This window comes from Hyperolius riggenbachi, chromosome 3 (assembly GCF_040937935.1).
Source record: "Hyperolius riggenbachi isolate aHypRig1 chromosome 3, aHypRig1.pri, whole genome shotgun sequence".
Taxonomy (NCBI): Eukaryota; Metazoa; Chordata; class Amphibia; order Anura; family Hyperoliidae; genus Hyperolius; species Hyperolius riggenbachi.
The window spans coordinates 128,413,308-128,426,144 of NC_090648.1; the positions used below are offsets into that span (position 1 = coordinate 128,413,308).

The 12,837-nt window shown below is 44.9% G+C and overlaps 1 protein-coding gene across 1 annotated transcript in view; it reads right to left on the reverse strand.

Annotated features, from left to right (window-relative positions):
* Positions 1 to 12,837, reverse strand: part of TGFA (transforming growth factor alpha) — a 103,173-nt gene that overhangs the window by 19,838 nt on the left and 70,498 nt on the right. The window contains exons 3-4 of the mRNA XM_068274928.1: positions 7,918 to 8,035; positions 1,721 to 1,870 (exon numbers count right to left, since the gene is read on the reverse strand). Of these exons, the coding sequence (XP_068131029.1) occupies positions 1,721 to 1,870; positions 7,918 to 8,035 (268 nt within the window). The remainder of the gene's footprint in view (positions 1 to 1,720; positions 1,871 to 7,917; positions 8,036 to 12,837) is intronic.

The following is a 12,837-nucleotide window of genomic DNA, read 5'->3' on the forward strand; positions in this document are numbered from 1 at the left end:
AAATACACACACACACAAAATAATGGAATAATTGATTGTACCTCTATATATTGTGCTTTAGATTTGCTATTTAGTTCTTTGGTTGCTTAATTTCAATAAATCAGTATTACTACACTGAAACACCTATAAATTGGTACCTCTGTTGCAAAGTAACAGCTGGTATGTGAACTATACACAGTATCCAACCTATATATCACCAACTGTGTTTGCTAATAATAAAATCTAGAGCTTATTCATAACCAACATACAAATGTTTAAAAGATGGTACAGCAGAGCGGGGATCGCCTGACGCCAAATACATGTGCTTGCCAGTTGCTTGAGTCATGGTGGAATACTAGTCATGGTGGAATACTTGTCATGGTGGAATACTAGTCATGGTGGAATACTAGTCATGGTGGAATACTAGTCGTGGTGGAATACTTGTCATGGTGGAATACTAGTCATGGTGGAATACGAAATGTGGTGCAGCCCCAATCAACGCAAGTGAATGGAGTTTGCTGACTGCACTGCAGACAACACATTTAAATACAAACCCACACTGCACATCCTATGGTGTGTCAGTAATAGGGTTTCCTGGGTAGTGGCAAGGATGAAGCAGTGCAGAGTGGTAGTGGCAAGGATCAAGGAGCGCAGAGAGACAGTGGCAGTGATAATGCAGAGCAGGGTGGTGGGGGCAGTGATGAAGCAGTGCAGACAGACAGGGGCAGTGATAATGCAGTGCAGGGTGGTGGGGGCAGTGATGAAGCAGTGCAGAGAGAAAGTGTCAGTGATAAAGCAGTGCAGGGTGGTGGGGGTGGTGGTGAAGCAGTGCAGGAGAGACAGTGGCAGTGATGAAGCAGAGCAGGGTGGTAGTGCCAGAGATAAAGCAGTGCAGAGTGGTAGCAGCAGTGCAGAGTGGTAGCAGCAGTGATGAAGCAGTGCAGAGTGGTAGCAGCAGTGATGAAGCAGTGCAGAGTGGTAGCAGCAGTGATGAAGCAGTGCAGAGTGGTAGCAGCAGTGATGAAGCAGTGCAGAGTGGTAGCAGCAGTGATGAAGCAGTGCAGAGTGGTAGCAGCAGTAATAAAGCAGGGTAGAGGGGCAGTGATGAAGCAGTGCAGAGTGGTAGCAGCAGTTATGAAGCAGTGCAGAGTGGTAGCAGCAGTAATAAAGCAGGGTAGAGGGGCAGTGACGAAGCAGTGCAGAGTGGTAGCGCCAGTGATAAAGCAGTGCAGAGTGGTAGCGGCAGTGATGAAGCAGTGCAGAGTGGTAGCGGCAGTGATGAAGCAGTGCAGAGTGGTAGCAGCAGTGGTGAAGCAGTGCAGAGTGGTAGCAGCAGTGATTAAGCAGTTCAGAGTGGTAGCAGCCGTGATGAAGCTGTGCAGAGTGATAGCAGCAGTAATAAAGCAGGGTAAAGGGGCAGTGAGGAAGCAGTGCAGAGTGGTAGCGCCAGTGATAAAGCAGTGCAGAATGGTAGCGGCAGTGATGAAGCAGTGCAGAGTGGTAGCGGCAGTGATGAAGCAGCGCAGAGTGGTAGTGGCTGTGATAAAATAGTGCAGAGTGGTAGCAGCAGTGATGAAGCAATGAAGAGTGGTAGTGGCAGTGGTGAAGCAGTGCAGAGTGGTAGCGCCAGCGATAAAGCAGTGCAGAGTGGTAGCAACAGTGATGAAGTTCCCTTCATATGCACAAGTTCAGGAGCAAGATATTCAAGAAAGATAACTGTCAGCTGCTGTAATATACTTACTGCATTAATACGCAGACTACAATTAGCAGAGCTGTGGCCAACACTGACACCACAACTAGTGCGGTGATTGTTTGTTTCTTCTGGTTTGCTGCCACCACTGCCAGCAGGTCGGCATGCTCACAGCGGGAACCCACATAGCCCGGCAGACACCTGCAAAGACAAAATAGTCAACAGTGAGATGATGATTGAGTAGTTCATTTTACATCATTATTTACCGCAGTTACAAATAGAAGACTAGCTTAAGCTCCAGCTTAGCCAACAACACCCAGCCAGAAACTGAGAGACTAAGGCCTGTCATTAGACTTTTGATGCCTAAAATGATTCCTCCCAACCATTTCAGGTGACATCCTGAGCAGCAGTCTCTGGTGGACATGCATGCTTGGTTTTGTCAAGTTGCATGCTCAGGAGGAAACTGGCTATAGTAATGAAGTACAGTAAGAAATGCACCTCATGTCTGTGTTCCTTTTCTCTCTTATTCTGGCTTCATACTATGGGCTGGATATGATGTACCAGTACCACTCTGGAGGTCCATGGTGGTGTTCCCTTATTGCACTTGGGAATGGATAGGTCCAAAAAATTGTGCAGGCCAGATTTGTGCATTCTGGAAATGCAACGGACAAATGGATCTATGCTTTCCCACTGGAAAGCAACAGTTTGTTCTGCGTGTCTGTTGGACGTAGTACAAACAGGCCCTAAGTAACAGATCAGAATGACCGCTACAGGAACTCCAGTGAAAATAATGTAATAAAAAAGAGCTTCATTTTTACAATAACTATGTATAAATGATTTAGTCAGTGTTTGCCCTTTGTAAAATCTTTCCTCTCCCTGATTTACATTCTGACATTTACCACATGGTGATATTTTACTGCTGGCAGGTGATGTCACTGGAAATAGCTGCTGCTTGCTTTTTTGGCAGTTGGAAAAAGCTGTTATTTCCCATAATGCAATGAGGTTCACAGACAGGAAACTGCCAGGACCATAATCCTCACAGTTTCCTGTGGGAGGGGTTATACCACAATATCAGCCATACAGAGCCCCCGATGATCCGTTTGAGAAAAGGAATAGACTTCTCATGGGAAAGGGGGTATCAGCTACTGATTGGCATGAAGTTCAATTTTTGGTCACAGTTTCTCTTTAAAGTGGTATATACAGGGCTGGTGCAGGCCTTACAGCTGCACAGGAGTCCTTTGTCCTCTAGAGTCCATGCACCACAGTCAGGGCTGGATTATCCTCTAGGCTCTTCTCTGTATGTTCCTCTCTGTAATCCTCCTTCCCATTTGGTTATTTTTTACTTCTTGCATCACGCTTACCCTGTATCACTACCTACCATGCAACTGTCTCTCTTGTCACTTTTTTCCCATGTGGCTATCTCCCACTATGACTATGGTAGGAATTATCCTATTCTTCGGAACATAAGACACACTTTTTCTCCTCCAAAAATGGAGACATTCCAAAGACAGGAAGTCCCCGACCTGCCGCAACGTTGGGGACACCCTGCCTTGTCGCCCTGTGTGGTCCTTCGGTTCCTCGCAATTTCTCCTTCACAGTGGCAGCGTGGCTCGCCACACCAGTGATTCTAGCGGCGGCGCAGACCTCTCATCTCCGCTGCTCCGTTAGTGATGGCTTCTGCTCATGACGTGACCAGCAGAAGCTGTCAATAGGGGGAGACATGCCGGCCACTTGGAGAGAGAAGTAATTTGTGGTCCAGCGATTGCGGACTATAGCATTGCTGCTATAGCAACGCCTAAGGTGCTACGTGGCTGGAGCTGTGAGCCAAGAAGAGGAGCTCCACACTGTTGGCTTTGTCCACCACTGGGTATACATATCATACAAAAGGCAGGTAGGAAACAATTCCTAATATAGCTATGACACAGCATGGACTACTAATAGCTGAAACACCTGTGACCTACAACAATCAGTTTTCAGCTGTAATTTTTCAAATACAAGCTAGATAAACAAAACTTGAAACTATTTGGTTGCTGGGGAAACAATTTTATTCTTACTAAGAAAACTATTTTAAACACTGGAGCCACAGGTCATCCACTCGTTTCTAGGCTCATGTCATCAGATGACCAATACAACCTGACTATAAAACACGCCATATGAATAATGTAATTTTGAAAAGCCGTGATCCACCTCAGTGTTATGGTGTACTTAATGTGCACATGAGCTTAGCTTAATAGCAGAGAAATGTGGTGACTCAAAGTAGAAGTCAACGGAAAACTTTTTTTTTTTTTAGTTCAGAACAGAGTGCGGAAGGTTTTGAAGCGCTGCCAGACTGTTATACTGTAGATCTCTTTCCCTGCTGTATTCTCTTCCTATGTGAGACCTAGAAAATGATTTTATCCAAAATACTGTGACAGCTCCAACAAGGACTAACGCTCAATACTCACCACCCGACGTAGGAAGATGGTTCCAGCGACGTCTCCCTGACGACGAGTGTTCCACCTTCCGGATGCCGGGTACATGCGACATCACACAATGGGCGCGAACGGGAAGCCAAGTCATCGCAGTACTTTGCGCAGAGTCATCCACCGGGATGGTCGCTATCGCTGTGCGTAGCTAAACATCATTCACGTGATCGTGCGCCTGTAGCCATGTTGCGTGATTACAGAAAAAATCGCTCGTCGCTCAAAAAAACGCTGGAAAAAAACGTGGTGGGTACAGACCTTCACTGTTCTTTTACACTTGGTGCAGTGCAATTTGGAACAATCGCACCACACTGGAGCTGAAAAGTCACGCCGCATCTTAAAGCCATATTGCGACCCAGGAAAGAAAAAAAACAAAGCGCTCCTAGGATTACCGCAGAAGTGGCACGGTTACATGCTGCGGCTTCTGCGATGCCCAGACATACTGCATCACAGGCAGTGTGTCATGTTCCACTGACTGTAATGGCCATTGCGACCAGCAACAAAAAACATTTTGATTCTGTAACTTAACTACAAGAAAGTGCAATTTTTAATGAATATCTCAACATATAAGTGGATGAAAGATATCTCTGGGAAAGATGTCCGTAGGCAGTAAGATGTGCAGACATCACAGCACTCATAGCTCTAAAGTCCACACACCATACCATTTTTTATATATTTTTTTTCAATTCGAGATTTACAATTAAATCAAAGTCACCGGTGCGTTACTGTCAAACTTCCGTGGCGACGCAGCAGCGCTGGAAGTAATGTAAGTCAATGGGTGACGCAGGCAATGTAAACACGTTGGCAGAGTAGCGCCTGCACATAATGATGGGATTACGACAGGGAAACCCAGAAATCCCAGTGACATACTTCCTGTCCAGCATGGAGTACGTCACTTGGCGAGGGGTGTGCGGGGGGCGCGCCTATGCATATGACCCTGTCGGCACACTCTGCCACATATATTAGGCATTTGTGCGTTGCCGTGTGATGTTACAGGGGCTGGGCATCGCACCACAAACTGTGCGTTTGTGGTGCAATGCCCAGCCCCTGTGCGACCAGGTGTAAAACTAGCCTTAAGGTGACAGGTACACTTCACAGTATTCATGTTTCTCTCTTTTTTTATTGGGACTTTCATATACAGGTATTTCTGAGGCTGCCAAGTAAACACCTACAACAGTAACTATGTGAATGACCTAAAAGCACACATAACCTTTAAAGAGCTGGTGTTTCCCAGTTATTGGCATTCCAGAAAATCAAAGGTTATTGTTTTTTTTTCTATTTGGGACAATCTGAAGATTAGATGTGGCAGTAAGTTTGAAGTCCACGATGAAAAGGGTTCCGTACAGAAGCCCATAAACAGGGAATACATTAAAACTCCTCTGACCCTTGTTATATCACGGTATCTGTACGTCATTTGCATTCTTAGAGAACTGTTTATTAAGGATCAAAGTGGTATTTGTCACTGATAAAGCACTTTCCATTATTCAGCTATTTACAATAGGGCTTTGAACTTCTGATATAGACTAAAAACGCCTCAGGTCTGTATTACTGCCTGAATATTTCTGTAACGCGCTATCAGCTTCCTTCTGTGTAAACGGTCTCTCCTCATGAAATGGCAGAACTGAAGGGTGGCAGAAGCCCATTCATGGTGGCTAAATCCTTCACAGCTTTAGGAGATAAACATTACATAAATATATTTAAAATCGTGGTGACCGAATCCTGATCCACTAATCACATAAAATATGACAAACGCTTGTCATTCTATGCAGAACACACTTGGCCGGTATCTCCCTCCCCAGATGACATTATTATTTTGATTTTATATAGTGCCAGCGTCTTCCGTGGCGCTGTATATCAGAATACAAAGTATAACAATACAATATAACCATTGAAGGTAGCCATAACTCTAGCGATGATGTGAAGGTCTGACCAAGAGACAAACGTCTCTCTAATCGAATCTGATTAGAGCAAGGGTGTCAAACTCAAACTCAACGGGGCCGAAATTCTGCACTGGGACCTAGTCGTTGGCCAACCTCAATGTCTACTGGCCACCTTGCTCCCTTATAAAGTTCCCTGATGCCTAATGGCCCCCCTCCAACCCTTATACAGTTTCCTGGTGTCTAGTAATCCTCCCTCTTCTATACAGTTCCCTGGTGTCTAGAGGCCCCCACCTTCCCCTATACAGTTCCCTAGTGTTAAGTGCTTCCCTCTTACCTCCTCATATGGCTTCCCTGGTGTTCTAGGGCTTAACCTCCAATATAGCTTCCCTGGTGGTCTAGATTGGGCCAAACATAATGCAAAGTGGGGAAACCACTTGAGGGCCAAATGTAATGCCTCTGAGGGCCAGATCTGGCCCACAGGACAGAGTTTGACATGTATGGCTTAGAGAGAGACCTGTCGGCTGCCCATACACCGCAGGTCAATTCCCGATCAATTACATGCTGAAATCAATACAAAATCGGCCTTGTGACTTCGCATCCACCACTTTGCTGTCCCCCTAATGTTCAATGTGCCCCCGGGAGGACAGTGCATTGTACATTACCTGTCCATGTCTGCCGCTGGCTCCGTCCATACATGCGCCCTATGTGGTTTCCAGAGTAATGTGGGCCCCCGTTTCCGGAAACCGTGTGAGGCACGAGTATGGACAAAGCCCACAGCCAGCGGAGGACACGGACAGGTAATGTATAGTGCACTGGGCACCGGGGTGGGGCATATTGAATGATAGGGGGGACAACTTCAGGGGTTTCATCGTGTTTGTAGCTCATCCCGATAGAGCTCGCTGTTACTGCAGCGCACCCAACCGACCACGACGAGCCGACATTTTGCAGCACGTCCGATTGACATACTCGTCCAGAAATTGGTCACATCGTCGATCAGGCATGCGCTTGGTGGCACCGATTTTCATCCGATAATAATTATAGAATCAGATGGTCGATTGGCTTCCAAGTCGCTAGATGAAAGGCTACCTTAACAGTACAAGACAATGGTGGATTACAGCTAATGCAGTAAACAAATCAACTACAGATTTTACATATGGAGGAAGACACGTATGCACATCACACAGCATTGAGAGACAAAGGGGAAAGAAAGCCCTTGCCTATTGGCCTTACTAAGTAAAGGTTAAAGTATAGAACAATAGGTGAAGGGGAGCTGTGTATGAAATGGTAAATAAGCGGTAAGTGGCCAAGGAAGCCTTAAAGGAAGCATCCGAGCAGCACAAAAAAAGGAGATCTACTCACCCAGGATGTCCTCCAGCCCCTGGCAGCAGCTACGTCTCTTGCCGCAGCTCCGGTGTCCCGGGATCCTCTCTGTTTCAGAAGCTGGCCACGCCAGGTCGGACTCTACTGCGCCTGCATGAACACCACAGTCAATCACGCTCACGTGGTCTGGATTGTTCTGCATAGAACGCTCCAGACCATGTGAGCGAATTTGCGCAGGCGCAGTAAAGGCCGACCTGGTGAGGCCAGCTTCTGAAACAGGGGGGATCCCAGGACACAGGAGGTGCAGCGAGGGACATAGCAGGTGCCAGGAGCTGGAGGAAGTCCCAGGTAAGTAGATTTCATTTCTTTGTGCTGCTCAGATGCTTCCTGTGAAAGAGTATGCTTGCCCTTAAGAAGTGTGTTTTTAGGTTTTGCAAAAAAAGTGCTGGTGAGTGGCGAATGTGTCGCCAAGTGGAGGGATGTGGACATTGGGGGGCTTCATCAAAGTTTTCCTTGGGGGCCCCATATTTCGTAGCTACGCCCCTGCCAGGAATGGTTGTATTATGATACTATATTGATGACTTACTGACAGGCTGGCACTGCTTCCTGCACAAGAAACCTGCACGTCCCGTGGAAGCAGAAATCATTGTGTGAATCTGGACAGTCTTGAAAGTGTGACCTCACGGCCGCTGCCACTGGAGGATCTGCAAAAGAGACATAATGCATTCAGAAGAGAAGATCTGGAACTTGTCAGAACACAAATAACGAAATAAACAGCAAGCAACCTGTAAAATGATTCATCGCACAACAACCAACCAGAAATCACGTTTCATTTCTCTGATTGTTTGAAGCTGATGATAGCCACAATTGGATAGCCTGTAAGGCCTGGAACCCACTAGAGCACTTTTTTGAGCGTTTAGGGAGTGCTTTAAATCGCTAGCGCTTTCCCCCATTTTGGGAGTATTTGTGCTTCAATGTAAAGTATTGAAGCGCTAGCAAATCGATCATAAATTGCTACACATAGCGATTTATGTGCGATTTGAAATTACTGCAAACTGTAAAAAAAATATAATAATTTGAAAGTACCAATCAGAATTAAAATTGCTAATCGCAAATCGCTATCACAATCGCTGGCAAAGAGCTTACACTTTTTAAATCGCTACCAAAATCGCTGGAAAACAGTCATGAAATCTCTTACGTAATGCTACTTAAAAACGCTAGCTATTGCGCTAGTGGTTTGCGATTTGTAGTGGGTTCCAGGCCTTAGTCAGTCAAATTAACGTCTTGCTAAATCAAGTCATGCAGACTCGTACCTGGCTTCCCTGAACTTTCTGAGCCTGAATATTCTGTGTTTGCCCCCCTCAGCCACAAGATGGTGCTGGGAATTTAGTCAGTACATGATCTTCCGCTTCAGTATGAGAAGACCTTGTTACCGGGAAGTTGGGCATGCACTTGTTACAAGAGGAAGTTATATACAACTATTAACTCACTAGGCCTGCCAGGAAAATCTGTTGGAGACTAGGTTTCTCATACTGGTTGCCCCAAATAATTCTAATCTCCAGCACACATGACATATTCATAAAGGCATTCCACTAACAGGCACTTTCCAGAGATGCATAAAAAAGTAAATGCATAACTGTAAGAAGTCATCTATAGGGTTGTTACATTTCTTGAGAACTCCTCATCATTAGAATTATAAATCTGCTGGCCCAGAATTATACATCCACTCTCCTTCTGTATCTAGACAAGGGGTGCCACATGCAGTCATGTAAAAAAGGCACCTGATAAAAAGAGCACTTGGGATTCAGGCCCTGTGCTCAGTAAAATTAATCAGTAATCAATCATTTAATTTTACTGAGTAAAACTAATCAGTAAAATTACTGATATTCTGCTACTTACCGTAATTCCAATAGTAAGATATTGATAATATTTACCAATATTTTAACATGTCTTAACCTAACCCTGCTCTCACACAGAGCCCTTTTATCTACTGATGCCTAACCCTAAGACCTCCCTCTACTTATGCCTAACCCTAAGACCTCCCTCTGCTGATGCCTAACCCTAACACCTCCCTCTACTTATGCCTAACCCTAAGACCTCCCTCTACTTATGCCTAACCCTAAGACCTCCCTCTACTTATGCCTAACCATAAGACCTCCCTCTGCTGATGCCTAACCCTAAGACCTCCCACTACTGATGCCTAACCCTAAGACCTCCCTCTGCTGATGCCTAACCCTAAGACCTCCCTCTGCTGATGCCTAACCCTAAGACCTCCCGCTACTTATGCCTAACCCTAAGACCTCCCTCTACTTATGCCTAACCGTAAGACCTCCCTCTGCTGATGCCTAACCCTAAGACCTCCCACTACCTATGCCTAACCTTAAGGAGAATCCGAGGTGGGGTTCTGACAATGAAATCCGCATACCGAGGCTGGGTCAGCCTATACAGCCCAGCCTCTGTTGCTATCCAGATCCCCCCTAAGCCCCCCCTGTGCTCTGCGATAACCCATAAATCACAGCCGCGCTGTGCGGGCTGTGTTTACCTCTGTATTGTCAGTCTCGGCTATCCCCCCCCCCCGCCTCCTGCTCCAGTCCCTGCCCAATCAGGTCCAATCAGCTGGGAGGGAAGGGACGCGGGCGGGGACCGGAGCTATGCAGGAGGCGGGAGGGGGGGGGCAGCAGACTGACAGTACAGAGGTAAACACAGCCCGCTGTGACACGCTGCGTGTTGGCAGCGCAGCTGTGATTTATGGATGATCGCAGAGCGCAGGGGGGGGCTTAGGGGGGACCTGGATAGCAACAGATGCTGGGCTCTATAGGCAGACCCAGCCTCTGTATGAGGATTTCATTGTCAGAACCCCACCTTGGGTTCTCTTTAAGACCTCCCTCTACTGATGCCTAACCCTAAGACCTACCTATACCTAAAGGTAGCCACACACCATACAATTAAAAGATTAAATTTTTCGTCAATTCGATAATTACAATCGATTGTTCCAAAAAATCAAGAGCTTTTCTTTTGTTTTCAATCGATAGATCAGATCGGATTTACCGTTTTTTCGATTTTTGGAGATTGGACATGTTGGAAATTTCAGACCAAATTTATCAAGAATTGTATGGTGTATGATGGATTGTCAATTACTTAATGTAGAGTTCCAGTCAATTTTTTCTGAGCTTTCAATTATTTTATTCATGATTTATTCATGATTGGGGAAAAATGTAAAATAGGTGTGCGGTACATTGGTCAGATTTTTGAATTGTTACAATCAGTCTGAAAAATTGATTGCTATTCCTGAATTGAACAGATATTTAAAAAATTGTATGGTGTGTGGCCACCTTAACCCTTAACACCCCAGGGTGGTGCCTAACACTTAACCCACACCTCCTAACCCTAACCAACCACCATTTGGGCTCCTGGAGGTGCTGCCACAAAGATTTGCGTCAAAGAATGTTTGATTGCTGAAAAGAATGTAATAGCGGGCTTCGAGGCATGCTTATATGCAAATTGCGGCAGTGCATAGCAATTGGACTTTATTGGACACCTGTATGCGCCCAAATTTCCCAGCATTGCCGCAAATCGTGTCATTCATATGGTGGCGCCCTTTTTTCCGTAAGTGCTCCTGCGCCCCTTTTTTCCTATTTCGGTGCCACACCCTCAGCTGGATTTCTAATTAATCTTTTAGTATTGATAATACAAGAGGAGGTATGGCTAAACCCAAGATGGGTGGGAAAAGGCAGGAAGGGGAAGTTAATTGTAATGAATCTTAAATGTTACTTTTGGTGGACATAACCATTAAATATGTTTGACGGGTTCTCATATAATACAGCCAACAAAACTGAAATACTATACGCTGATGAAAAGCTAGCTCTAAAGTCAGGCGCTTAAAACTGAGGATGTGATTAAAAAAGAATAACCGGAAACTATCTTGGTTAAAAGCTGGATTTCCTGTATTAGTGCGTAGCTACCTGAATATTCCAAGTAACAGCAATCCTTTCTAACGTTCCCCTGATTTTTCACTGATGCTTTAAACCTCCTAAAGATTACCAGTAAATAGTTATGTATAATCCTAACCTAATCCTGTCATGTGAATAGCACTTTTCTCCTGTGGGACTCAAAGCTATCAAGAGCTGTAGCCACTAAGGGGGCACCCTAAACTGTCAGGAGGTCTTGCCTTTTTACTGAATAGGTTTGTCCCTAGCCAGTATTCAAACCCTGGTCTTCCTATGTCAAAGGCAGAGCCCTAAACCAGTATACTTTCCAGCTACCACTATAACCTTTTCTAACATGCACAGCTCTAGGTTTAAATATAATATTGACTTTTAGAAACCGGTGAAGTGGTCCAGGAGTTACATAGGTAAGCAGGTATATTACACTGGTAGCTGATTACTTTCCATCAGTATCAGTTGACCGATGGGTTAACTTGTCCTTGCCGCACTGATCGTGGTCACACTCTGCGGTTATATTGGAATTCGCTAAACAGCTTAAAAAATTCCCTGGGCCAGGCAGCTGATAAATAAGTAATCGTTTTATATACACAGGGAGAAACCAGGACATTCCACCACCCTGCTATAGAGACTTGGCTTATTTTCTCAAGATTAGAGGGTCACTCTCTCGTAGAACAGGGCCAAAGGGTGTCATTAAGGATAGCCTTCCCTGGAACAGCTAGAAGCTCTTATCTGAACAACTGCCTGACACCAAACCTGCCTAGGCACGATGGCCCTTTCAGCAGGAGTTACTCCAGTGAAAGGATACCAAAGTGCAACAGTATGTTTTTTCTTTGCCAGTCGTCAGAGCACCAATTAAAGCTGGGCGCACACATAAGCCTGGTTCACACACAAATTTGCACATTTCCAGTCCAGTACTGACCTGTCCTGTCAGTTATGCATCAGTTTTCAATCAGTTTTACCTGAGTGGATCAGAAATGTACCACTTATGTGTCACTATGTGGGAACACAGCCACAGAAACACATAAAAAACTGATGCCAACTGTCAAACACTGACAGGACACCTTTTTATGTGTAAACCAAGCCTTAAGGTGGCCATACACCATGCAATTCTTTTAAATATCTGTTCAATTCAAGAATAGCAATCCATTTTTCTGACTGATTGTAACAATTCAAAAATCTGCCAATGTACCACACACCTATGTTCAATTTTCCCCAATCATGAATAAAACAATTCCTGATAAAGTTGGTCTGAAATTTTCACCATGTCCAATCTCCCAAAAAAAAATAAAAAATGAAAATTTGACTGGATTTCTCGATCGAAATCAAAGAAAATCTCTCGATATTTCGGGACAACCGATCGAAATTATCGGATTTGTGAAAAATTGGATCTTTTAATTGTATGGTGTGTGGCCACTTTAAGTCTAAAGGCAGCCACACACCATACAATTAAAATATCCAATTTTACAACAATTGGATAAATAAGATCAGTTGTCCCCCCAAAAAAATCAAAAGCGTTTTTTGTTTTCGATCAAGAAATCTGATTAAATTTCCGATTTTTTTGA